Below are 26985 nucleotides of genomic sequence, written 5' to 3' on the forward strand. Positions count from 1 at the left end.
AAATACTTAAAATGTTTATTTCAGCCAAACTTAAAACAATGTTGGTGCATGTTTAAAAGCTTTAGTGGTCTACGATTTTTTTACAACCCAAACAATTTTTTTTTTTTGTATGGAAATTTTGTAAAATGATTTTTTTTTTCACACGAAAATTTACATCTCGTTTTTCAAGGCAGTTCCCAGTATTATAAGATAATTTAGGAAATTGAGAACATTTTGGGCACTTACAGATGTTAATTTTCAATAATTTTTGTATGAATATTATCATCTCTAGCAATCTTTGTTTCTTTTCCGTACAAATATTTTAATTCAGTATTCTTATTTAGGGTAAAATATTCACAGATAAGATCGATAAGTATCGTAAATTCAAGTGTACTTGTACCATTCATTCAATAAATGTATAAGGTTTTGATGTAACGGTTTTCTGAAATTCAAACTTTCTAACGAGTTCAAAAATTTTCCTTAAAAAGTTGTTTACAATTTGTATTGAAGTAAAAAATTCTTTAATTATCGTATTTATTCTGTGTTTTAAGCATTTTAAATGACGCAAATAAACCAATACAAGTAAGCTAATAATACATATTCAAACAATCAAAACAAAGTGAGTTATTAAGCTACCTTAAACATATGAAATAAAAGCGTATAAAAAAACAAATGGCAATTTTCAATTCTCTAATACTTTGGTGAAAATGTTAATAAATTGCGATTTTCCTACTGTATTTTCTTATACTACAAAGAAAAACATTCTGTTATAGGAAAAACAAAAATTACCTTCGATATGTAGTGCCTGCTTGTTATTTGCTAATGAAATACTGATTGTTTGACAAGAATGCGCTTTAGTCCCTCTTTAGCATAATGACTTTTAAATTTTTTTAAATTGTTCATTTTCATAAAATTCATTGCTTTAAATTGATAAAAATGGTAATTTTGATTAATTAGATAAATGTACTTATATTATATTTATAAAATTGTTTTAGATGCAGTTTCTGTTGTTATTTAGTCGACAAGGAAAACTTCGATTGCAAAAATGGTACGTACCTCACACCGACAAAATAAAGAAGAAAATTACGCGGGAACTCATATCCACAATATTATCGCGTAAGCCTAAAATGTGCTCATTTTTGGAATACAAAGAATCAAATATTGTTTATAAAAGGTATTAAAACTGTTCATAATATCAAAATTAAAATATAGTTTAATTTGGATCTTTTTTAAAGATATGCAAGTTTATACTTCTGCTGTGCTGTTGAACAAGAAGATAATGTATTATTGACTTTAGAAATTATTCATCGATATGTCGAATTACTAGATAAATACTTTGGAAGTGTAAGTAATAAATCAATTTGATTTAATTTTAAAATAATATAATGTATTTATCAAAGAAACATGATTTTTTTTACAGGTTTGTGAACTCGACATCATTTTTAATTTCGAAAAAGCTTATTTCATCTTGGACGAATTACTCGTTGGAGGAGAAATTCAAGAGACATCAAAGAAGGATGTTTTGAAAGCAATTGCAGCGCAAGATATCTTAACAGAGGTAGGCAATGATGAAAATTACGATATTTAAAGGAGCCATTTGTACGTATTTTCTATAAAACAAATGTTTAACGTTAAATGTGCATTCCTTTCTGCTTAAACATTCAAAAACAATTCATTTTCTTAGAAAATGTTCAGACATTTTACATTTGCATTTATTCGGACGAGATATTTCCGATAGACGTCTTATTGGCCATCTTAAAAATGTCCCTTTTTTGTGAAATTTAATGACTAGCTTACAATAACAAAATCATTCTACGTAACATGATACCAGGAATCATTATTAAATTATAAAAACGAAGCTGCTAACTAACTTGCTTTTATTTCCTAGATGTGGGAAATCATACCAAAAATTTATTACCTTATTCGATGCTTTTTCGATATTTTAATTAGTATTATCGTTTGACTCTGATTAAGTTTTATTTGATTGATTCCGTTTGCTTGTTACGTTGTTACTCATAATTTTATTTCTGCTTTTATCTAAATAATTTTTAATTTCTCAAATTTTAAATAAATCCAACATATATTCAGATAGCATATGTGATAGGATAACACGATTGTTATTGATTTTTAAACGCTTTTTTTTATTTTTCTTGTATTGGAAACTTATAAAAATGTAAATAATAATTAAATACAGTCAATAATTTAAGAATTTTTATCTTGTATGAATCGAAAATCGAAATTTTTTTTGCATGCTATAAAAAATTGTAAAAAAAAGCAACTTTTAATAAATCTCACCCCTATTTGTGTACAAACGTATAAAATAAGGCAAGTACTGATATAGCGTTATCGAACTTAAATCCTGATATAGCGATACTATTACACTGACGGATCATAAAAAATAACTATAATAATAATGATATTTTTTCAAGATAAGCGAATTGATTTGCTCTTATTTATCAACCAGCGATCAGTAAATTAAGACAAAAACGAGCAGAAGTGACTCAATAAGAACGAGCAATTTTCTATTTTTATTACACGTAGACATGAAGCTCAAAAAAAGTTAGCTTTCATGGTTTAGCTAAATAACCAAAAAGTTTTCATGATTTCATTTAATGGCATTATGCTAGTTACAAATTGTTTATATTCACAAAGTTTTCACGTGAATGTAAATGAAGTTCAATATCATTAAAATTTGTTCGCCCCTTTCGAACGAGAACAATCAAAAAAAATATTAGTAAAATTTTACAATAATTCAAGTGATATGAACAGTTCAAGTGTGTTTTAATACTCAAAAGTTAGTGATTTTTGGAAACTAAGTGAAAAATGAGGCCTCTAGAACGATAAAAGCAAAAAAAAAATCCAATTCTCCGAATTCCAAAACAATTTTAACCTCCGCAGTCAACTCTATTGACACCTTTAGCAGATCCAGGAACTTGAAAGACAAAAAATAATGCTTCAACATTTACGATTAACAAAATCGAATTTCAGCAAATTGGATTTCATACAATGAAGCTTTCATAGTGGCAAACATCCTATATTCACATATTTGCAAGTGAATATCTTTCTAGTAACTAAAAATTATAGAGACAAACTATATATTTTTTGAAAGGTCTTTGGATGTCCTATCTGACTATGCAAATTATATTAAGTTTGAACCGGTTCAATCGGTTCAAAAATAGCGGGAAAAGAACCTTTCTTATTTTTAGTTTCCTTCCATCAATTTTAAAAATTCATTTTTTGTCTGAAATTTGCCATCAACTTTAATAGGGTTTAAATTTTTTTAAAAACCTGGAACATCATTTTTGATAGGGACATCCAAAGACCTTTCCAAAAATTCATAGTTTGTCTATATGATATTTAGTTACTAGAAAGATATTCACTTGCAAATAGTGAATTGGATGTTATGCCATTTTTCCTACGAATCCTTCACATCTGAATGACTGTATCAGTGATTCAACAAGCCAATGTACTTCCTGATTAAAGAATTTTATCATGTTTCGTTCGACGAAAGTCTTACAGCAATTCAACTTGCAATTTTTTATAAATAATGAGTTTTAATTAAACATATATAGATATGGTTATAAAATTATTTTATAGTTATATATTTTATATTTTTGCTCAGTACTAAAAAATACACACCTTTTTTTGGCTCTGTTGATATGACTTTTATTGCGAATTCTGTTGAAATTATTAAGTATTATACATAAACGAACGCTTTTATAATAATCTTTAGAATTAGGAGTTTACGAGGATTAAATCCTGCGCTAAAATCAAGAACAAAATTTTAAGTAAATTGAATATTGATAAAATAGATGTTTTTATTATAATTTTCAGTGATTGTTTTATACAGATGATTAATGAAGTTATCACCAAAACTCATATCTTATTTAAGAAATTACACAAATCTCAAATAGGCAATGTCGAAGAAGCTTGATGCTTAAATAAAGTTCCAAACAATTTAAAAGAGCTACTTGTTCCTTTAGGTGCAATTCCAAAAAGCATAAAACTAAGCGATATTATTTGTAAAACTGCAAATAATACAGTTAGAGCTGTACTTTGTATAAACATGGAGAAATACAAAGTCAAAATAAGACATATTGTGTAAGAAATTGATATAATTAGTTTTTGTTTCGAAAACATTGATGATATGAGCGATTTTAGTCCGACAAGGAATGCAAATCCAGCAATAAATAGACAACTTGCTAATGTAAATAATAATGCAAATTTTCGAGCTTTAAAAACTAATACGGGTATGTAAAATGTAGATAACACCAAACAAAAGCATCCAAGTCCGATGCATATTACGGAAGCCGCTATTCTTTGTAGTCTATTCAATTTGGGACAGCACGAATTGTCTTCTTGATCATTTAGCCAGCTGTTACTTGTAGATGATGACTCAGAGCTTAAAAATGGAATTTTCGGCATTTTTACGTTAAAACTTGGAACTTTATAATTCGATGACTTTTTTTCTTCATTCATTAGCATATACTCATCTAAATCTTGTTTTAAATTTGCCATTTCACTTTTATACCACTTGAAAATATATCAATATAATCTAAATGAGAAATATTTTTTTGTGATTTGTTATTCTAGGGCTTGTGACTTTTATTGATATTTCAAATTTTAAAATACCGTTAGCATTGTTTCATGGTCTTTCTCAAAGAAATTGAACTGTCTAAACATAAAACTGAAATTAGTAGGTTTCTCGTTTTTTTTTTTTTTTTTTTTTTTTGGTAAAACAAAGATCGTTCGTTTAGATCTTGTTGGCAGTTATTTCAATCAAATACTGATCACTAAAACAAAACTGAACTGAAATCGCTTGATAAAGTGAAGTACTTTTATTTATTTATTTTTTTAAATTTCCTTCATTATTTTATTCATCATTCTTTTGAATTCTTAATCACAACAATTTTTCCGTAATTTAATCATAATTCTTTCCATATTTATTTTATCATTTAATACATTTTTTTCTCATAAATCTTTTGATTGTTCACAACTTTTATGACCAGTTTTCAATAATGTTATGTCATTTAGTTTTTCATATTCAACTTATTTAGCACATATATTTTAAATTGTTATATATACATATGATGCTAACGAAAGTAAAATTTTCGTTTCATAGTCTACAAAAACTGAAAGTTAATGAGTCTGATATTAAGATATTCTTCAGGATATTCATAAAATAGTTTACTAGCTAAATTATAAATTTATTAAAGGTAACCATTTTTATTGCACACATTGAATTAAAAAAAAAATTTTTGAGATCAAAATTCAAGTTAAAAACAAAGTACCTTTATTTAATTCAAATTCTAAAGCACTTAATTTGAAATTGGAAACGTAAAAAAAAAATTGACTAGATTACTGAATTTTAAATTAAAGCAAAAAGAGTTTATTTTATTTTATTTTCTACTGATTTCATTATTTTAATGGGTCCTTAAAATTTTTTGATTCAGTAAAATAAATGTGACTTGTTGTGCTTAGCAGATGTGGAAGGGGGACATGGTGTCATACAACCCTGTGCGTATGAATAAAATTTCAAATTGCTAATATCGCCATTTACACAAAAAAGTTCTCTTTTTGATCCCCTTCCCCCATTCCTTAAAAAATTATAAATGCATAACATTCTTTGTTTGTGGTGTAACAAAATCTAAACCTCCTTTCTCCCTTAAGAGCGTTACATAATAAGTGAACGGCTCAGACAAAACTGTGATATTATTGCCGAAGGAAAAATATTTATATTCTTAGGGGCCGTTCACAAAATACGTAACGTAAAAAAACTAACTTTTAGAATCTTCGCCCTCTCTGGTTTCAAATTTCACACAAAAATTTTTCGCTGTTGCAAAATTGCAGACTTTACACCCCCTAAAAAGCGAACGTAATGAGTGAACGACCCCTTTTGAAGGTCAGGTGTAATTAAATAAACACTTCTTAAAATCATAGATCTGTTATTGCTATTTTTGCACAGAAATTTTGAGCTAATTCACGAAATAATTCCCATCAAACTATATGGAAATTAGTATTGCCATTTTATAGTTAACTGATTAGGATGCAAATTTTTATTTCTTTTTTTTTTTTATTTTATCTGTTACTAATATTAACAGAACAACACTAAGATTTTTTAATTTTTTTTTTATTATGCTTGTGAAATATTTATTTTATGTCTTTGATACCTGATTTTTATGTTATTGGATCTTGATTTAATACAAGTTGTGTTTTCAGTATCAGTACCAAATATTTATATCTTTCAGTACCGACAGGAAAAGCGGTGTATACAACTTTCATAAATATAGAATAAAAAATTTAAAGAAAATTATTTTATCATTGGTATATTATAAATTTGTTATTGTTTTCATAACAATTTTTTCTTCTTCGAATGAAAAAATTCAAAATAACACATTTATCCAAAATTAATTAGAAACGTTTTTAAATTTCACGTACTTTTTTTTTCTTATTTTTATCACAAAAAGTTAGTTTCAATGATTAATCTTCCTTTATTTACACGAGTATTATGAATTTTATAAATAGAATCTTAAATTTAATTATTTCATGCAATATTTTATATTTTTATTTTATTCTTTTTAAACAAGGATTTTTAATGAAGATAACAAAGTTTATAAAGTCGCTTATTACGTTCAGGTTTAAGATGTAATAGAGGTTTTGTAATAGTTCGGATGAAATGAAAAATTTAGTAGATACCTAAATCCTTTTTTTTTACTTAACGTAATAATGAAAGAAAAAAAAACACAAAATTTAAATATTTGTATGTGGATGACGGATGACATAGTACAACAAAAGCGTGTGTGTTATTTACTATCTTTATAATAGCATTGAAAAGTGTTAAATAACCTTAATTGAATAAATAACTGAATCTTATCAAGTATGGGGTTATTATTTGTCATCATTATAAATCATGTATATATATATCGCATATATATATATATATATATATGCTTTATTTTCAAAATTTTCTCTTTTTAGAATGTAAACAATCAAAAGAAAATTTGTGAGTTTAAAACTCATTTCCATTAAGATAATCAGAACATCTTAGTTTTACTTTTCTTTAAATATTTTTATCGATTGTATTTTTTTAATCGATTTTTTTTAATGATTATTTCATTAAAGAGTCTTTTAATGTGTCTTTGTATTATATTTCAGATCAAAATTCTACTAAATCTTCAATATTTTAATTAATGATTGTCAAATTTAAGTACCATGAAAACTTTAAAACACAAATTTTTGATATATTTTTTCATACGTATTTAATCTTATTTTAAATAAATCATTTTTCACAACAAAACAGATCACAAAATTTTTTTAAAGCACCTAAATTTTTTTACTCAAAAATTAAACTAGTGAAAGATAAATTAAAAAGGATTTTTTTCTGGTTAGTTATTTTAAAACAGAATTCAAAATTCCACACAATTCATCATCAAAGTGTTTATGAGATTTGATGTGTTTAGATGGCAAGTCTTAAAAATGTATTTTTAAAGCCAATAGTTTGTGTATGCAATCAATTTTGAGAAAACTTTATGACTCGCTATTCAAAAAATAATATTTTATCGGTATTAAAATACCAATATAAAAAAAATCAATATTGAGACCAAAATTTTCTAAAAAAGTGTAAACTAAAAATTTAAAAAATTCATCTAAATTAGAAATTTAGATTATTGAATTTCCAGTGGTTTTAATCAATTTCATTTCTCCCTGATTTTAAAAACTTTTATCTTCCTTGAGACAGTATTAAATTTTTAAACGTCAATGCTAAAATATACATGGTACACTATCATTTGAAATGCTCACTTAATTTTCTTTTTTAAAACTTTCCCCATATAACCTTTTCAAAAAAATTTCCTCGAATTATCTCCCAACGTTTTTACTTTTATCAATTCTTTATGAATTTTTATCCTGGGACTAAATACTTATTTTAATTATGATCAAAACGAGTCCATTAAATTTTTAGCGCAATTTTGAAACTTGTTCAATAATGGAGTTGGTTCATTCGTTCGTTCGGTCGGTCGGCTGGCGGTAAAAACTTTTTAACTGGACATCTTAGAGAAGTCTAATTTGTTTAAATAGCTCAGTTCTATCGGAGCATTTAATAGTTTTGAAACAATGCATGAATTATTGTAATTAACTCCTTGAACAAAATTTGTTGCATGATGTGTGTAATTTGAGATCATTTATATTGCTTGAGATTCTTATAAAAATTAATATCTTCAGAAAATAGATCGGTAATGGCAAAGTATGCTTTCGCGAAATCCCGGTCCCGATAAATTTTCGGGATCGAGATTGAAATTTTCGGGATTTCCCGGGAAATTCCGGGATCCCGAAAATAGGTGTAATTTACTACTGAAGGAAGTTTTTCGAACATTTTAACAGCAAAAATCAATAAATTAACATAAATAAGCAGTTAAATTGCGGAATTATTATAAAGTAAAATGAAAATTTTAAGAAAAATTTAAAAAAATTTCCAAATAATTTTCAAAAATTGACATTGAAAATGAAAAAATTACGTATAAATTGCAATTTTTAATCCCGATCCCGACTTTTGAATTTTTCGGGATCCCGGGATTTTTCGGGATCGGGATTTCCCGGGATATCCCGATCCCGATAGCGAGAAAGCATATGGCAAAGGTGTAAAAAAAGTCCATTATTCTTTTTTGGAAAAATTCTCCTAAAAACCAAAGCATTATTTGCTTGATCGTTCCTAAATTCACACTCAGTAATTTAAAGTTATGGGAATTTTTCTTCTCAGTTAGACTTTAATTATGTTGATAATTTTTATTGTAAAAATTCATTAAACTAGCATAAAAAGTTATCTATGTTTATTGCAGTTTATTGATTTAATTACCGCAATTATTCAAAAATGATTACAATTATTGAGTGTGAAGGTGTAGATTCCATATTTCTGATTTATTTTCGCTTATTTATTGACCTATAAGCTCGTTTCAGTTTTAATAATTAACTTTCCCAGTTTCCAAATTAATATGAGAAGGAAGTTTCATTCATTTTTTCGACATCAAAATTATCCCTAGCTATATTAATTGTTGAAATTGTTGATAACAATAGTTTCAACTATTTTACTTAATTCTATCGCAAAATGTAAATCTTTCACTTCTTTTCGGACACTCATACCTAAATAATGTGAGACTAAAAGCTGACAAACCAAATTACAAATGTCACCAAATGTATTAATTAAATTACCTTTTCTAATCACCTTATGCCAATGCTTTTTATCAATTAAGTTTAAATTTAAAACTAAATTGATATTGGTAATTTTAATTTTCTAGTTTGTTTTTTTTTTTTAATTATTCTTAATAAAGCTTTGTTAAAAAATTAAGCGTTTATTATAAATGTAATAGATTCAGTTTTATTTTAGTAAATTAACTAATATTGATTGCGTAGTAAAAAATAAAATTGTGAAGAATTTTTATTTTTTAAAATACCTACAGCAAAAATAATCTAAAATATAAATTTTTCACATTCAAAATATTTGAAAGTAATTGTAGTTTTCTGATTTAAGAACGCCATTGCTCTCTTCTCACAAAATTTTTCAATAGAAAACACTCATAACAATTTTTGAACTACTGGTTTTCTCTAATTTTGCTTCTATGTAAATACCTAATAATTCATTCACTATATTAAGATTCCTCTCCACCACCTTAAATCTTCAATTGAAAAGAGTGATAAATTTAATAATAGACTAAATCAGAATAGGAGAGATTTAAAAAATCAATGGTTTACTATTAAAATTTGGTATTTTCGTTCGTCATAACATACTTGAACAATTCCTTAGTAAATGACTTTAAATCCAATTGATAAGATATTGATCGAAATATAATTAATTTGATAAATATGTGGAAGTATTGATTTGTACATTATTCGCATTTTTGTGAGTTCAATGAATTAAAGCTCAAATGCTGCTTAATTATTTTTTAAAATTATTATTTTTTGGTTATGATTTCAAACATCAACAACTTTTATTTCTCATAATTTTAAATTAATTTTTAATACTTTTAAAGGTTTTTAGGCCATTTAGGAAAAATAAATCGCTTTTTTTGCAATTTCTGCGACAAAAAATTATTTATTTAAAAACACCTTTAATTTTTGTTGTTGCACTTTTCATCATAATTTCATCATCAATTTCAAAATTGTTTGTTAACATGATAATTTAGAAATTTTAACTTTTGTGCACAGATTTAGTAAAAGAGATTTCTTCTTTATCTTTTCACTAAAATAATCATAAATACAATTTTCATTGCACCTGCAATGTTCATTACAATAAAATATTTCATGGGTTCATTAGTTTTTAAAGCAATTTGTACCAGCTTGCATGTCATTTGTAGTGGCTGTTGCTTCTGTTGATAAGCTAACGCTACTTGTTGATGTTGTTGGTGGTATAAGGGCATTAAAGAAATTCATAATAGATTCAGTTGAGGCACATGCCTGAGAATTCACGTCTTTTTCTAGGATGGATTTAATCTGTGTATATATTTTTTTTTTATTTTGATATAAAAAGTAATAAAAAATATTAACTTGATGTGTAAATTAATAGAAATATATATTTTTTAAATCCCTAAAAAGCAATCAGTTTTTCAGAAATATTTGTATTTAGTATTTAGCATTTTATATGAATTAATTCAGCAAACTTTAATATTCAGTTACCTTTTCCTTCTGCTCCAGTAAAGTGGCTCGCACTATATCATGTTGTTTTTGTAAATCATCTCTTCTCTTGTCGTAGTTTGCTGTCAAGCGAACTCGTTCTGCGACTCCCTTCTCGACAACTGTTGACGCCACCTCGCGTTTCATCCTTTCTAACTCATCTTTATCCTTGTGAACTAATGCTAATTGTTTAACTTCTGATTTTCTTGTATGTTGTAATTGTCGCATAACTTCATTTGTTTCTTTTTCCATTAGTTTCTTTAAATGTTGCATTTGGTTCTCTTGTGATTTATGTAATTGGTTTTCTGCCATTGTGAATATTTGTTCGTGATATTTTTCTAGCAATTCTCGATACGTTAATGCATGTTCACGACATAGATTCAAAAGTCGTTCATTTGAAGAGTCTTCATTGTTAGTCAGCAACGGGCATGGGGGTACTGGTATGTTTACATCCCTAGATAAAAAAAAAAAATAATATCGTAAAACTATAATTATATAATTTACTCACATATTTTTACTGCTAAGTTTTTTAACTAGTTTGTTAATTGAAGACTTTTTTCCATCGCTAATTTCATTTTGCACCACTTCAATTTTTTTCTTGTCGTGATTTTTCTTTAATAAACGAATTTTTTTCTCTAACGCTTCACGTTTTTCCCGTATCGACTTATGTTCAAAAATTTTTTCAAGCGTTTCTGCAATTATAACGTCAGCTTCATTCGAAACTGTTTCGGGTTGTAAACGTGGAAGAGTCGCAACTTTTGATGATTCATTTATTTGAGAAGGATTAGGGACTGCTGAATTTGGACCTATATTAATATTAAGACTACTCGATATAAAATTGCTATCGATATTAGAAAAAGATTCCGCTAAATTTGTTTCAATTGCAGATGTAGAATGTATTGTTGATGGACCAAAATTTGAACGATGTTTGGGACTACTTGTTGCTGTATCTGATGGTTTTATATCTTTTTTTAATGTACCAACAGATGATTGTTCTTTACAGATTTCTCCATCATCATTATTTGGTTCCATATCTTCTTGAAGCACAGCCAATTGTTGTGAGCGCTTTTCTAAATCACTTTGATATTTTATTGGATTAGCTAATGCTTCAGCAAAATCAGAAAGTCCATCTGGAACATAATCTTTAACGATTATACATAGAAAAAGTGTTGCAAGAGGCAGTGGTTGTCCTAACTCATTTCTTAAAGAAACATGACGATAGCCTGGGCAAAGACCTATAACTGGTAATACATGATGTCCTAAAAATTTTCCATTTTCTTCATATGCTGCAATTCGAATACTAGCCAATTGTGGCAAAACAACCTTTTTGAACACAAACGGATCATCTCCATAAACTGGGTTAATACTGTTCTCACGAACGATTCGCGTTCGAAACTTTTTGCGTACTGTATCTGCGGGTAATCCATACATATCTACCTCAACATAAGTTCCAACTTTTTTATCAGTTAGAAATTGTCCTGATAATACAGTAATTGATACGGTACCAGCTATGATTCCATCAACCTAATTCAAATCGATTTGAGTGAGAAAAAATAACAATAATTCGTTAGTATTTGCATTAAAATAATATGATATTCAAATACTTATTTACCGTACTCTCAGCAAATGGATCTAATCTTCGATCTTTTCGCCTCATAAATTCCGGTTTCAACAAATATCCACAACGTTGATTGTATTCATAAATACCAAGATTTAGTTGCATACCAAGATCTAGTGTTTGATAATTAAGTGCAACTAATTGACAACCACAGTTCCAAAACAACTGTGGCATAAAATTTGAACTATCAAATCGATATCCAGCTGGATAAACGCGAGAAAGCTGATGTTTGTTATAATTTACAAATTCTATAGGACGCTCTTTTAATAAAGCAGTTGCTTGTTTTTCATCAAATGATGACATTTCATAAAACCGTCCTTTTTCTTGTTGTTTTTATCAAAATAAATACAATTAATAGATATGTAAGAAAAAAAATTTTGTAAAGACAATTTTGCTAATATAATAGAAATTAAAAGTATTTGATAAGAATTAAAACTTAACTAACTTTCAGAATTTTCAAAGCTACTAAAATGTACAGGTTGCACATAGTTGACTAGAGCTGATATTTCGGCACCGGCTTCAGTTTCTTTAGCATTTTGCACTTTATCAGTAGGCTCAGGTGGGCCTGATGAAGGAACTTGAATTGATTCATCATCGCTAGAACTATCAGTATCTGATGAGCCAGTACTTTCTTTAGAGGCTTGTCGAAATTGCTTAAAATATTTTTTTAAAAAATAAAATAAAGCATTAATAATAATAAGTAATTGAATCCAAACAATTTTAATTCACCTGTAGAGGAGGATGATGTTGTTGTTGTTGTTGTGATATATCTCCATTTCCAGTAAGTTGAGAATTATTACTACCAGTTGCACAACCTTCTTCAGTTGTTATAAGTTGTTGTTTATCAGATGCTAATGTTAAGGCATTGGTTGCTGTTGATTATACAATTATACTATATTCAGTAAATTCCTATTGCAATTAAATTTTGGAGATTCGAATTTTTTTAATTATTCTAGTCTGATTCTAGGCTGATTTGTAATATAAATTTTTTATTGAAATCCCAATATATACCCGCATAATGATTAAATTATTCAGTTTATGATAAAGGATTAAAAAAAGTACTGTAGCATTTATTTTAATTTATGTATGTAATCTAATCTACAAAAATGAATTTAAAATTATCTATTCTTAATTTTAAGTTAAAATCTTTTTTACCTTGATTTTGTGACTTTTTATGATGATGATGATGATGGTGATGGTGGTGTTTTTTTTTATTTTTAATAATAATTTTACGCTTTAGTAGCTGTGGCGAAGGTAGCTCCATAAATGGTTCTAAAGGGTGCGAATCTAACGGTAAATCTAGGAGCATGTCTCCAAATATATCACGACAATAATTTGCAATTTTTGCCTATAATGATGAAACAGTAAATTAAATGCATGGTCACATTAACAAAGTTGCAAAATTTAATGTTGAAAAAATAATTGAAAATTTAAAGAAAAAAAATACATAAATTAATAATTTTTGTTTGAATTTTTTATCTGTTTCAACAATTTAAAATAAAAGAAAGAAAATTTTTCTGAAAGAAGCTGATTTTTAATTAAAAAAAAAAACAATTTTTGAATTTTAGAGAAATTAAAATCAAAAATGCTTGAAAAATAAAAAAATAAAAAAAAAATACCTTATACATTTTGATAAAAAAAATTTTGTACTTATTTCAAAAACAAAAAAGAAAATTTTTATTTATTATTAAATCACGGGAAAAGAGTTAAGCTTAATTCGAGTAAAAACACAAAATATTATTTCTTATTTTATCTGTCATTTTATTTTTTTTTCTACTGACCTGTTGTCTAGGATTGCAATGATTCTCAAAACTCAATATCACAGGGTAATCAGATGTTTTAAATGCGCTTTCAGCGATTGCTTCTAATACATCTTTTGCATAAATTTCTGGAACAAATGTATAACCATGAACAATTACTGGCTCTTCTGTACGGCCATTCCAAAAATCCAATTCCACACATCTAAAATTTTTGACAATAGTAATACTCAAAAAAAATTAAATTCGCTGTTTTTTTATTTTACCTGCAACCAGCAAGTAATGTTTGCCTATAAATTTCTACGGAGCTTTTACCAGTGATTTGGTGTCCAATTAAATACGTATTGTGGGATGAATTAATGAAATAATGCGATAATGGTTGATCCATGTCATCACACAATTCCAATTTATTACTCGCCATGATAGGATTATCTTCCGACATTAAATATCTAAAATAAGAGATAGAGAATTTTTTCAAAAGGAATTTTTGGTTATATGTTAATATTTGGTCACTCCATCTAGCCATTCACTTATTATACCAAACATTAAAGAAATTAACAAGTTAAAACGTTGAATAAAATTACCTCAAGAATCCATCAAAACTAAGCAAGCCTTTCTGTGCATTAAATTTATTAGGTTCATATTGCTGTATGATATCTTTTGCTCTTGCTGGATTAGCATATGGAAATAGTATTTCATTCAGTCTCGGATCACGTTGAATTTTGTTGAGAAAATCAACCAGTTGAGTTATTGACATTATTCTTCGTTTCGATGTCCCAACACTAAGATGATTAAAATTAACACTTTTCGCTTATTTATATTATTTACTAAATTATTTATATGAACATACATTTCATCAAAAAGTTTCTCCACCTCAGTACGCATTGTTAAATTCTTGTACAGATTAAAAAAATCTTCAAACTGAAGTTTTTGAATAGAGATAGAATCTGTTTTACCAATTGGCAAACCTGATATTTCTAATGCTTTCTCAACTCGTCGTCTATCATCTTTATGCGACGCAAACAGTTTCATTATGCTGAAAAAACATAAGTTTAAATAAAAATACTTAAATTAAATTCTTGATACTTTTCCAATATAAATATCGTTTAGCCATAACAAATAAATAACTGAATAATCAGTTTGAAAATTTAACCAGGAAAGTTCGAGCAAAATACAACTAATATAATGTAAAAAAAAATTGACATAAATTTATTTGGTTTAGTTTTATCTCTCTAAATATTTACTCTTCTGTATATATATTCATATGTATATATATTTTTTTTTTATATATATATATATATATATATATATATATATATTACTATTTACTTTTGTTATGGTTCCTGTAGAGACATATAAACAAAATGTAACAATAGTAATAACACATGCTCAACATTTGATTACAAAATCAATATAATGATGCTAAAAATATCTGAAGACCATAGTAGTAACATAAAACTTTAGGAAAGACCGATTGTATGATGTTAAAGGAATGATAGCCAAAACAAAAAGAAAAAAGAATGCTTACTTTTTCACTGGAATTTTTCCGGACTTATCGACTTGCAAACATAGTTTCACATGAGCTTTTTGCAAAAATCTCGTCGCTGAACCATTAAGTTGTGTTAAATTATAAGCTAACTTTAGTAATTCATCACACCAATGCTGAAACGAAAATTAGAAAATATGGGTAATTTGCGATTCTATAAGTAAACGGAACTGAAAATTTTTGTTTTAATTTTTTTTCTTTAATTATAAATGTTTAGTTAACTTTTAAAACTTAAAAAGGCTTATTTTTCTTTTTCAAAGATTTTTTAGTTCTTTAAGATCTTAACAAAGCTTAGTTATTGATAAAAAAAGATTTTGTCTGTTGCAATAATCGATCGAAAGTTAACCGAAAAATTTGTGTTCTCTTCAATTTTCTCCTTATAGTTTATTATAAGCATTTTAAAGCACAAATAACATATTATTAAAAAGACTTTTTAAAACGTGTTTTATGTAAGTTAAATTAATTAAAGAAATATTTGCAAAAAACTTTCAATAGAATTTTTTTTTCACTTATGGAATCGCCATTTCAAAAATCAGAATTTGTACAAATACTTTGATTATGCACTTCATTTATCCATGTGTAAAAAGTCATGAAAATTTGCTGTAAACGTGCCGCAAATTTCAGAAAATGGGTCTTAAACTGAGTTAGCTAATTTTTGGAAAGATACTAGTGCTTTTATATTCTTGTGAATAAAAATTGAAATTTACAATAGGTTTGTAACCCTTATTGGAGCAAAAACCAAAAGGATGTTAAAGTATTTATTATCATTATGACAATAAACATTAAAGAACGGTTTACTGTAAAAAAATTAGCATTTTCATGTATAATTTTGAAGTGTGACTTCACTTCGTTTTAAAAGTTAACATATAAAAATCAGTTTACCACATTCATCTCACCTGTGCAATGTCTTTTCTTGTGCAGCAAAAATTAATAAAGTTAACATTTACAAAGTCAGATCCATAGCACAATGTTACTGTTTTTTCCTCTAGTGTATCCTGTTGAGATCCCATTGTTACAATTTGCCGCAACTTCAAGTCCTGGATTTAAAATAAAGAAAATTTTCAATGAATTAGTTTTGCAAAAAAAAAGTAAATTCTAACCTTTGGTTTTTTAGCATATTGTCCTGTTCTAACGTCACGAATGGAGGCAATATCAAGTAAGTCCATTTCATGATTTTGGTCAATCCAATAAAGATAAAAGCCTTGTTTATCTATTTTCAGTGTTACAGGTGTTCCCAAACCAGAATCCTTGAAAACAAAATGAAAAGGCAAGATTTAAACGTTTTAAAAGAAATTTAAGCTAATAAAAATGTTAAAAATTTCTCAAAGGAATTTTCCTATAAAAATGTATACAGGAAAATGCAAAATGTAGTGCAAAAAAAAAATCAAGGATATACATGCATTTGAAAAATAACGATCCTCTTTTATTTCATTGCAATTTTTTTCGTTGTTATATATAATAATTTAGGTCATTTGTCATTCTGTCATTTCGCTTTTTAAGGCCTGGCCTCTCTTTAAAAACAGCAAATTTCCTTAAGAAACATTTATATATTAATTTTAAAGCTTGCAGTTTTATATAAATCCTCATTGAAGTCCGTGTAACCGTTAAATTATAATCAATCTTAAATATATTAAATAAATTAAGGCATATTAGAGAAGTTTAATTTTTTTTTCATAAGAGAAGTTGCATTAACTTCTATACTTTTATTTTGCTCCTATGCAAAATTCCTTTTCAATAGGGTACGGATTAGAACCTGTACGGTAATTAGTACAATTTCTTTTCCATCATCTATGATAAGAATCCACTGATATCCTCTTAGAACTATCGCTGGCAAGCCAGCGTTTAATTTTCTATTGTACAATGAATTTTGGAACAGAAAAAGGAATTTTAAATGAATTCCTTGCCTTGATTTGAGTAGATGTGTGTATAAGGAACCAAGAAAAATAAATACAATTTATTTTTTTTATTATATAGTTTTACTAAAAAAAAGTTTTCATAATGTTGCACATAAAATTAAAGAAAGAGACAAGCCCATACTTTCAACCTTTTACTATTGTGTATTACCGTTCTTAAACAATATCAAAGGATTCTATAAATATACTTATGAAAAATATTCTCATTGTTTAATAATTATAAAGTATGCACATAGATAATTGATGTATTATACAAAGCTTTCATACATAACATTTCAATGGTTAACGTTGCTCATTTAGAAATTAATATAAAACATTGAAAAGGCTTATGTTGATGCATATGGGTATAATTACATACCATATCGTCCTTTTATAAAGTGAAAGATATAAAAGTATTGAATAATATAACCCCTTTAGCAAATCAGATTTTTTTTTTTATAATAACTTTTTTTTATATCTAAATTAAAACGGTAGTATGATGTTTTCCTTTTTTTTATTATTTTTTCATTTGAATAATTAAAGTTAAGATTAAAAAATAATATAATTTAATAATTTGCTGCTGATTCCCGGAATAAAAAAATTAAATTGCACTACGAATTATAAATAATCAATAATTCAAGTATTCTCACAGAACAATGACCACAATTTTTTTTAAGAATTAAGAATGATAATATAAAAATTACCTCATCCCATTTAATAAATTTTTCGCCTTCCAATAAAGTTTTTGAAACTTCTACAACGCCTGTTTGGACAGCTACAGTAGAAGTATGATTGGCCGTATTTCTAGGGCTTTGTTGTGCTGATTTGGGTGCATCAGGAAGAGTTGATGTTAAAGCGGATGCAGTAGCTGTTGTTAAAGCTGAAGTTGCCATATTTTCAACCTGATGAACACTTTTCTTTATATTTTCTTTATTTTATGCCTAAAATAATTTTTTTTTTTCAAAAAAATTAAGATTTCGTCTCTTCATAACAAAACTCTATATAAAAAATGTCATATTTCTGAATTTGTGCCCTTCACACGCTTCAATACAAAATTCTTACACCCACACCCCCTGACAAACTTTTCAGCTTCTATAAAAATGCATATGATTTTATTATTAATCTGTTTAGTTATAGTTTCATGAAAGCTCATTTCATGTTTAGAAGTTTTCTTTCTCAATGCTAAGGACGATTTGTTAAAAAAGTTAACACTTAATGAGTTGATTATAACCCAGTCAATTGTTTAATATATATTAAAATATTCTTCTCAATGATTTCATTAGTCTTACTTCAATTATGACTGGGAGTCGGAGATATTATACAATCTATATTAAAACCACACTTGGTATCAAGAAGTACACATGGACTATAAAAAGTGATGATCGATCTTCATAAGGTTTGATCACACATATTGTATACATAAAATAATTTTTGTATAATTTTTGCCAATTTAACTTTTTTTTGTAAATTTTATCGGAGAGTTTTTTCGAACTGCCACTTTTCTTTTCTGTTATGGAAAATTGAAAAGTTTTGTCGTTTAATCGTTTTATGATTCTTACTTAGTAATAATAACTGATAAAAAAAAAATCTTATATGAAATTTGTTTCTATAAGGCAGTGTTGATACAAAGGTGCCTTTAAAAAATTTTGCCTATGATCTAAGAAAGATTTGCCTTTGTACAGGCAAGTTTTTCTGCCTTTGTCTTTTTTTTTTTAAAGATAAGGCCTGTGTCTTTGAGTTTGCCTTTGCCTTTATACAAAATTCAAAAATTTTAGCTTTACTTACTACATTCAATAAATTTTCAAAATCATTTTGTGTAATATGGTTCCTCATGCAAAGCTCAGAGAAAAACTCTTTTAAAAAATTATAATCATAATGCACTTTGCAATATGAAAAATAAATTAAAATGGTGTTAAAATTTCAAAAAATGATTTGAGACTATTCCTACTGCTGCAAAGTGCAATAAAGGCACCATCTAAGGGAATGCCTATGCAAAAGCACATAAAAGGTAAAGGCAAAAAAATTTGCCTCTGCGAAGGCAATAAAAATGCAATTAAAAATTACAAATTTGTATTTCTCGAGACTTTCGTCAATTACGTCCCAATATAACTAATTCGACCATTCGTCGATGCTATTTCTGTTTAGGTAGACCCATATTGAATCTTGTTTCATCATACACAAAAGTGAAAATTGATTCGTTTTAATTTATCAACCAATTATCGATCGCTGGGAGAAAATGCGCTAAAGTGACTTGATAAGAACTTTTTATTTTGTAATAGAAAGTAGTTAAGTCTTGAAATTGGGTGCAGTGGACAAGTGTAAAGAAATCAAAACCCATAAGAACAATTGTCTGCTATTAACATTGCTAAAACTATAAGGTACTCCAATTTACTCTGGAGACTTTAAACATTTCATTTTTTAAAGAAATGTATTAAAATGTGCTTTTAAACCGCATACTAGTGGTTTTCATAAAATGTTTTTATTTCTCGTTTTTAGCGCTATGAAAATATACGTGTGAATTCAAATTGTGTATAAATATTTGTTTTAAAGTTCTTTTTCATACGTATTAAGTATAAACATTATAATTTTTGAATTCACTAATAATTGACCAATACCTGAACAAATTTCAGCGTAATTTTGAAAAAAGAATTTTTGAATGTATGGAAATTTGATCAAGTTTAGTTGCTTAACTAAAAATACGGAAGATACTCCTCAAATTATAATTTGAGCTAGTGCTAATTTTAAGCAATCAATTTCGGAATAAGAAAAGTAAATATTTCGTAAAGGAAAATTTCAGTAATATATGAAATAGACCAGAAAGTTTCTTTTAGAAGAGGAAGTTCGTTGCTTAATTCAAGACTAATAATTCTATTGATAAAGGGCCGTTTAGTTATTACGTTCGCTTTTTAAGAAAGAAGAGGGAAGGTGTCGGCATGGTGGTCTTAAAATTCGTTTTTTTTTTTTTTTTTTAACGTAATAAGTGAAAACAACTTCAAATTAGAATTTTTTGTTTTATTTTTTTTAATAACGTTGTAAGTATTTGAAATACATAATATAAAAATTAAGTTCTCGTAATTGCTAACTTTAAAATATATTAAAAGCATTTTCAACTCATAGCAATTTATATCAACACCATTCTAATTTTCTTCTTCTTTTCCATATATTTAATGAAGTTTTACAAGAAAAGATAGAAATAATATAGACCTCATTTTCCTCTCAAAAAAATTCAGACTACGCCCCTGTACACTATTGTGCTTAAATTAATATGTTTATTGAATATTACCTTAAATCATTTTACTTTAGTACTCCAAAAATAGCATTCGTAAATTATCCCTGAACATTGTATGCTAACCGTCTTATCTTGCTAAAACTTTTTTGTTGTTGTTTTATTCCACAATTTTTTTTTTTCACTAATACAATATATACTCTTTTATTTCATTTATTTTTTTTCAAAACTATTTTTTTACTTTATTTTATTTTTTTTTCTGTTCACTTTAATAATAGTAATTTTTCACGCGCCAATGTGAACTACTGAAAAATTTATATTAAAAATTGATTTTTCATCATTTCCATTTTTTCTTCTATGAAAATTTTTTGATAAGATTTTTCTGCTTTATTTTTTACTTTTACGTGGTTTATTTTCACTCATTTTTGCGTTATTTTTGAAGATAAACTATAGATTAAGGATTTTAATAATAAACAGCTGATAATTTTTCTAACTACATCGGGGAAAATCATAAATATATGACTTTGGTTTTTTTTTCTTTTTGCAAATATTACAGAATCGCTGCAAATGTCTCTTACAATCTCGGCAACTTTTCGAAATGAATGAATAATTTTCTGAGTCGTTTTACAAAAGCGGGTTTGTTGCTTCCACTTTCCATTTGCTAAACTGGATTTTAAGAGCGGAGAGAAAATAAAACTGATATTCTCTCACGTGAGCGTAAAGCTTTTTTACGTAAAGAAAGACGAAATGAACAATATTTCCAAAATATTCCTCATATTATGTATAGAAAATGTCTCCCTCTGTACAATTTGAAAATGTTTACGAAGTATGAATTTTGAACACTTGTACCTAATGGGATTTTTTTTTATTAATTAAGCCTTTATTTAATTTATAATGCCAGAAGTTCTGTTTTGAGTCCATATCTCTTTTTTTTGTGGTTCGTGAAGCCTTTTTTTAATTTATAATGCCAGAAATTCTGTTTTGAGTCCATATCTCTTTTTTTTGTGGTTCGTGAAGTTTAAGCTTCAGCACACTTTTTATATCATTTTGGACTTTACGAGATCACTGTCACTTTAAATGTGACATTTAACAATGCTAGCGTCAATTCCGCAATTGTAGCAGTGAGTTGCATCTTTTTATGATTTTTTGGAATCTTCCCATTCGATCATGATACCTCCAAGAGAACGATGTAGATCTATGTTTATATATCTCAAAATTATTGTATTTATTTGTAAACATTTTGGTTGATGAATTATGGCGGTGTTGAGTTGAGATTTTAACTGTATTAACACAATAGTTAAAATAAATAAATAATTTCTGGCACTTAACCTCAAATACGACATTTAAAAAACGTCTTTACTCGACGACGTTTCGGAATGAAAAAAACGAATATTTTCTAATTCGCGCACTTTATGCAGAACGAGCGAATTGAAACACGAAAGGAGAATTCGAATCTGAATTTAAATAAAAATTGTCCGTTAAATGTATTAAATGTATATAAAGAGTTAATTGCCAACAATTGTACATAAATCATTTTTAAATGATTAGCTTAATTAAGGACTTAATATAAATAAATTCTCTGCAATTTATTGTAGGTTTAGGAACAATTCATAAAGTATTAATGATCAAAATAAATGAATTGAATTTTTGTTACATATTAATATGTAAAATTCAAATTGTAAAGTTACGTTAAACATAATATGGAATGAATACAAAATTATTAATTAATCAACGACATCCTCGACAACAAACTAAGATGCAAATTACTCGCTGTCTAGCTTGACGAACTCGGATAAGAAAAGCACCTCTCCATCGGATGATGTGTCTTCAGGAATCGGTTGCGGAAATATGCTGATAAGGCCTCGAAATTCAATCTAGAGGCGTTTTGAGCCATTATGTGCTACAGTTGTTGGTTGCTGTTGAAGCGAATCACTGGCCATTGTTGCTGAAATACACCAGGAATCTAGCAAATTCATTATTTCAAATGAACAAGCTTTTAAAGCAATGAACTTTAAGTTTTTTTTTAAGGCTTAATCTTCTGTTTGTTGAGATTTGTCTTCCATTTGTTCATGTAATGTTGTACTTTTCTTCCAGTGTGTTGTAGATGTGTTAAGATATCGGCTGAGTTTTCTGCAAAATTATACAATGCAGTATCATCTGCGAAGAGTGCGTTATTGTCTGTTGTTTCTCTAACAATATCATATGTGTAGATGTTGTAGAGAGTTGGTGAAAGCACTCCTTGTGGTACTCCGAATTTGATTTCATTGGTTACTGAGTACTGACCTTTAATAAAAACTGAGAAAGTTCTTTCACTTAGGAAAGATCTTACAGTTTTTATAAGTGGTAGCGGAAATCCTAATTTGATCATTTTAAACAAGAGTCCGTTATGCTTGAACTTTAAGTAACTAAATTAATTTAAAACTTTAAAAAAACTGAAGCAATTCTTCATTTGATAAATCGTAGAATCCTTTCAATATGAATTTCCTTGACTTTTCACAAGGTTCTGTGACCGTGTGGAATTCTACCTGACTATGTGTAATTTCCTATCTTTATGCACTTCAGCGGTGACATTTTACCTCTAATATATCCTATATGAATGTTCATGTGATTTTTCCATATTAATTCAAAACTTTTCAATGCCAAATCCGAGTTTACTTGGAGCTCTACTTTTTAGTTTAGTCATAATTTTTTTTTTTCGTGATTGTTTTGTTATTTTATTTCCTTATTTGACATTTTACAATCTTTCATTTTTTTAAAAATTAGATTTGAAACTACTGAAATGAAGATTGACACATCAATATATATTGTATGTGGTCGTACAAAAAAAAATCACCCTAAACAAAACTAACGCTATCAATATTTTCCATTCTTCTTCAAATAATATTAATAGTATTAGTAATTTTCAAAAATTTAGCGATTACTTTTTCGTATGATACATATCATATTTTTAAGCATGAAAAATCTGAAGTAGAATCTAGACTAAAGTATGCTGGTTAATCGAGACCATCGTCATATTCTTCTTTTGGTTTTGAGTCAGACTTTGGATGAGTTTGTGTCTGAGTTTGAGCGCCTGGAAAATTTGGAAAACCTCCCATTCCACCCATTCCAGGCATTCCACCTGGAAAGCCTCCAGTTGCGCCAGCGAATTTCTTCAATAAATTCATAACCTGTTGATAAAATAACATAAAAATAAATAGTTTTTAATAAAAATAGAAAAATAGAATAATGATTTCTATGCTATATACCTTTGGATTATTTTGATATTTCATAATATTTGCAGGATTTGACATGACATCTTGAAGTGCTGCAGCGATTTCTGGATCGTTAAAGGCGTCCATTACATCAGGACCAAGAGAGGACATAAAATCATCATCGCTGGTGTTTGATTGCTTCTTTTCATTTTCTTCGGCAGCTTTTTTATTTGCTTCTTTAGCTTTTTGGACCCGTTCACGTCTTGCTTTATCTTCCTTTTCTGCTTTTTTCCGTTCTTGTTTGATTTTATGGAGTTCAATTTTCTTAGCATTTGGTGTAACTTCCTTCAACCATTCATCTGTTTCATCATCATAGTCTAATTTGCAAGCTTGTCTCAAGTCTTTTGCTGCCGATTCCCAATTTCCTAAAAGCCTATTTGCCCGTCCTCTAAACTTATAGGCGGATGCGTTATCAGGATTTAAATGCAATGCACGATTACAATCACGAATGGCAGCATTAGGCTTGCAAAGTTTTAGAAATGCTTGAGCACGTTTAGCATAAAAAAGTGCATGCGTTGGGTTCAACAAAATTGCTTGAGTGTAGAAATTTATTGCGTCTTCATACTCTTTATTGCTATAAGATGCAGCAGCTTTTCCACGGAATTCACTTGCTTGATCAATTTCGTCATCGGTAGGAATTTTTCCATCCTCACCCATTTCTTGCGATGGATCTGTATCTCCATCGATTATTGTATCCATAAGATCAAGTTCAATATCTGATTCTGGTTCAGAATCTTCTTCTGGTTTGGGTTCTTCCATTTTTGCATCAGACTCTATGTCGTCTTTAGCTTCAGCTTTTGCACTGTTAATAAAAAAATTATTAATTTATCAAACTTTTTTTGAAAAAAAAAAACAACTAGCGCACCCTGCATTATGTTGAAAACCTCCTTCTGGAATCTTTCCACCCAATTGTTCTATGAATTTTTTAAAGAATCCTAATTGAGGAAGATTTAATAATGATGGTTGACTTGAAACAAATTCAATAAAAATCTTGAGTTTTCCGATATCTTCAGTATTAATTGGGCAAGACATTTTTCTGTAAAATAAATTTTTTTTACATTTAAAAAATGCGTAAATTTCGGCGTTTTTAAAATTTTTATTTAATCTTTACATTCCTTACCTATTTTATGCTTTTGTTAGATATTGCAATGTTAGATATTTCACTTTACTTCTGTTTTCTATGATATCTATTTCTTTTATAAGTTTATTAATATTGATTCTAATTTAAGTGAAAATTCACAATATTATGATAAGATTTACTAAACACACTCTTAATTTAAAAAAAAAAAATCTGTTATGTGTAATATAAGGAGTAAACCTTTTTAATTTATTAAAAAAATGAAAAACAATACTGTTTTTGTCTTGTAAAACAAGATTTCACGTTAGGTAGAAGTGATTCAAATACCAATCTCAAAAAAACTTTTAAAATTAGAAATAGCATTTAGTTATATAAAGTTTCAAATTTTTATTTTATTAAATCGTACGATCTTCAATTACAAAATTTATTGAATGTTTAAAAGAAACTTATTTAGCGACGATGACCACCTCTGTAACTGTCCCGTTGTTGATTTCCATAGCTATTATCATAAGACTGGCCTCTTTGGTTCCAATTTCCTTGGACTCTTCCACCTCTCCCTCTAAAATTACTATTTCCATAGCCTCCTCCTCCCCCTTGATTGTTATCCTGACTTTGATATTGCTGCTGATTAAAATTGTTTCCAGAATATTGTTGATTTGATGGATTGTAAGGAGCTTTTTGCTGATATTGCTGCTGTGGATATCCTTGATTTTGTTGAAAACCTCCACCGCCACGGTTACCGCGATTATTTTGATTAAATCCACCGCGATCAGGCTGCCTTTTCTGCCACGAAGGCATCTCAGGAGGAGGTTTTTGACTTTCCAAAGTTCGACCTCCACGATCTGGAACTTTTCCAATGATGTGTCGCTGTAATTTGCTTTTTGTATTTTTACGAACATTAGCACTAGATGTCTTCTCAATTATGGCTAGTTTATCACGAGCAGCAAGTAAAGCAACAATGTCAGTTCGATGATTGTCGTTTATAAGCTTTTCTAATATCTGTTGTTTGTTGCAATACCTTTCATTTATTTCATGCTCCTTTCCTTTAATTCTTTCAGACCATTTAAAGCTTTGAATTGTAACATCAAGACGAGTCATTAACATTTTTCTTCTCATATTATATTCTTCTTCAAGCATTTTATGAATCTTATCAATTTTTGACCATTGATCAACTTTCAATGAGCTTTTTGGATTAAATAGCGCAGGTCCTATACGTTTATGTCCATCAGGAATATTTCGAATAGTTTCATCAAAGCGAGTGTTAATTTTATTAAACAAAGCTTCTGCTGAAATGTTATCAGGCGGTTTTCCGAGATTTAGTGTGATTGCGATTTCTTTTAAAGAAGCAGCTGTTGGAGATTCATGTATGGTCAACACACTTCCTTTATCTTTTGGCTTTTGAATTACTAGCAACATTTTTTGACTCATTAATTCAGTTATTAAAAATTCAAGAAGAATATATCTAGATTCAACAGTTTGCATTCGACTGTTTAGATTTCCTTCAATTAAAACATCATATGAGCACTGCAGTTCCTTTAAAAAACTGGACAATTCAATCAGGAAACTTGTTATATCCGAGCATGTAATCTTTTAATTTAAAAAAATATTAATCAACTATTTTTCAAAATTAATGCACATTTTACCTTTTCTTCTAGTTTTCCTAATTCACTTATTTCATTAGACAACCAAATAATTAGCAATCTAAATTCTTCGTTCTTAAATCCATCATTAATTGCTTCCGAAAATTCATTTTCATCCATCAGTTTTCCATTGTATCTAAATAAAATATAAAAGTAGTGTTTCACAACGATATTCAATTCATTACATAAATCAATGCAATTTACCCAACATTATTGAGTGATTCAATAATTTCATAACTCATTTTCAATTGATTCAACCGGTTAATTAATAAAATTACAATGAATACGAAATCAACAATAAGAAGCTTACTGAGTTCAAAATTTGAACTTATTTTA

At 27.7% G+C, this 26985-nt stretch overlaps 5 protein-coding genes across 7 annotated transcripts; 1 reads left to right on the top strand and 4 right to left on the bottom strand.

Moving 5' to 3' along the window:
- Window positions 1-85: 85 nt before the first annotated feature.
- Window positions 86-2170, top strand: LOC139096455 (AP-1 complex subunit sigma-2-like). Of its 2 annotated transcripts, none has more exons than XM_070648163.1 (4): window positions 86-918; window positions 975-1153; window positions 1215-1323; window positions 1400-2170. In XM_070648163.1, exons 1-4 carry the CDS (start codon window positions 916-918, stop codon window positions 1565-1567), a joined length of 459 nt encoding a protein of 152 aa, XP_070504264.1. In that variant the 5' UTR covers window positions 86-915; the 3' UTR covers window positions 1568-2170. The 2 variants fall into 2 exon arrangements, with proteins under 2 accessions (XP_070504264.1, XP_070504266.1); XM_070648165.1 differs by having other exon boundaries at window positions 981-1153.
- A 1547-nt stretch (window positions 2171-3717) lies between these two features.
- LOC139096454 (uncharacterized) lies at window positions 3718-4593 on the bottom strand. The gene has a single exon (XM_070648162.1). It carries the CDS (start codon window positions 4495-4497, stop codon window positions 3886-3888), a length of 612 nt encoding a protein of 203 aa, XP_070504263.1. The 5' UTR covers window positions 4498-4593; the 3' UTR covers window positions 3718-3885.
- A 5396-nt stretch (window positions 4594-9989) lies between these two features.
- Plc21C (Phospholipase C at 21C) lies at window positions 9990-21507 on the bottom strand. Of its 2 annotated transcripts, none has more exons than XM_070648235.1 (16): window positions 20738-21507; window positions 18159-18356; window positions 16663-16809; window positions 16459-16599; window positions 15545-15678; window positions 14867-15052; window positions 14601-14798; window positions 14283-14465; window positions 14041-14221; window positions 13415-13607; window positions 12989-13131; window positions 12705-12912; window positions 12254-12582; window positions 11150-12165; window positions 10645-11095; window positions 9990-10461 (listed from the first exon to the last, which is right to left on the bottom strand). In XM_070648235.1, the coding sequence occupies exons 2-16, from the start codon at window positions 18345-18347 to the stop codon at window positions 10282-10284; spliced, it is 3879 nt and encodes a 1292-aa protein (XP_070504336.1). In that variant the 5' UTR covers window positions 18348-18356; window positions 20738-21507; the 3' UTR covers window positions 9990-10281. The 2 variants fall into 2 exon arrangements, with proteins under 2 accessions (XP_070504336.1, XP_070504335.1); XM_070648234.1 differs by having other exon boundaries at window positions 9991-10461; window positions 18159-18395; window positions 20738-21506.
- A 1858-nt stretch (window positions 21508-23365) lies between these two features.
- On the bottom strand, window positions 23366-25202 carry LOC139096508 (hsc70-interacting protein 1-like). The gene is made up of 4 exons (XM_070648236.1): window positions 25052-25202; window positions 24797-24967; window positions 23926-24733; window positions 23366-23847 (listed from the first exon to the last, which is right to left on the bottom strand). The coding sequence occupies exons 2-4, from the start codon at window positions 24961-24963 to the stop codon at window positions 23674-23676; spliced, it is 1149 nt and encodes a 382-aa protein (XP_070504337.1). The 5' UTR covers window positions 24964-24967; window positions 25052-25202; the 3' UTR covers window positions 23366-23673.
- A 169-nt stretch (window positions 25203-25371) lies between these two features.
- Window positions 25372-26960, bottom strand: LOC139096498 (protein FAM98A). Its single transcript, XM_070648221.1, has 3 exons — window positions 26854-26960; window positions 26653-26785; window positions 25372-26596 (listed from the first exon to the last, which is right to left on the bottom strand). Exons 1-3 carry the CDS (start codon window positions 26889-26891, stop codon window positions 25460-25462), a joined length of 1308 nt encoding a protein of 435 aa, XP_070504322.1. The 5' UTR covers window positions 26892-26960; the 3' UTR covers window positions 25372-25459.
- Window positions 26961-26985: the final 25 nt, after the last annotated feature.

The sequence above is a fragment of the Chironomus tepperi genome, unplaced genomic scaffold (assembly GCF_022539635.2).
Source record: "Chironomus tepperi strain 1889 unplaced genomic scaffold, CSIRO-AGI_Ctep_v1 contig_393, whole genome shotgun sequence".
NCBI classification, from domain to species: Eukaryota; Metazoa; Arthropoda; class Insecta; order Diptera; family Chironomidae; genus Chironomus; species Chironomus tepperi.

Excerpts from the sequence above, each read along its gene's own strand:
- LOC139096508 (XM_070648236.1), bottom strand. The coding sequence starts at position 24,963 with ATGTCTTGCCCAATTAATACTGAAGATATCGGAAAACTCAAGATTTTT. Across the intron at positions 24,734-24,796 it reads GGTTTTCAACATAATGCAGG|TGCAAAAGCTGAAGCTAAAG; the intron begins GTGCGCTAGTTG and ends TTTTATTAACAG. Across the intron at positions 23,848-23,925 it reads AATATCAAAATAATCCAAAG|GTTATGAATTTATTGAAGAA; the intron begins GTATATAGCATA and ends TTTTATCAACAG.
- LOC139096498 (XM_070648221.1), bottom strand. The coding sequence starts at position 26,891 with ATGAGTTATGAAATTATTGAATCACTCAATAATGTTGG. Across the intron at positions 26,786-26,853 it reads GAATCACTCAATAATGTTGG|ATACAATGGAAAACTGATGG; the intron begins GTAAATTGCATT and ends TATTTTATTTAG. Across the intron at positions 26,597-26,652 it reads TAGGAAAACTAGAAGAAAAG|ATTACATGCTCGGATATAAC; the intron begins GTAAAATGTGCA and ends TTAAATTAAAAG.
- LOC139096454 (XM_070648162.1), bottom strand. The coding sequence starts at position 4,497 with ATGGCAAATTTAAAACAAGATTTAGATGAGTATATGCTAATGAATGAA.
- Plc21C (XM_070648235.1), bottom strand. The coding sequence starts at position 18,347 with ATGGCAACTTCAGCTTTAACAACAGCTACTGCATCCGCTTTAACATCA. Across the intron at positions 14,466-14,600 it reads AGTTTTGATGGATTCTTGAG|ATATTTAATGTCGGAAGATA; the intron begins GTAATTTTATTC and ends CTCTTATTTTAG. Across the intron at positions 12,166-12,253 it reads ATCCATTTGCTGAGAGTACG|GTTGATGGAATCATAGCTGG; the intron begins GTAAATAAGTAT and ends GATTTGAATTAG.
- LOC139096455 (XM_070648163.1), top strand. Across the intron at positions 1,154-1,214 it reads TCAAATATTGTTTATAAAAG|ATATGCAAGTTTATACTTCT; the intron begins GTATTAAAACTG and ends TCTTTTTTAAAG. Across the intron at positions 1,324-1,399 it reads TAGATAAATACTTTGGAAGT|GTTTGTGAACTCGACATCAT; the intron begins GTAAGTAATAAA and ends TTTTTTTTACAG.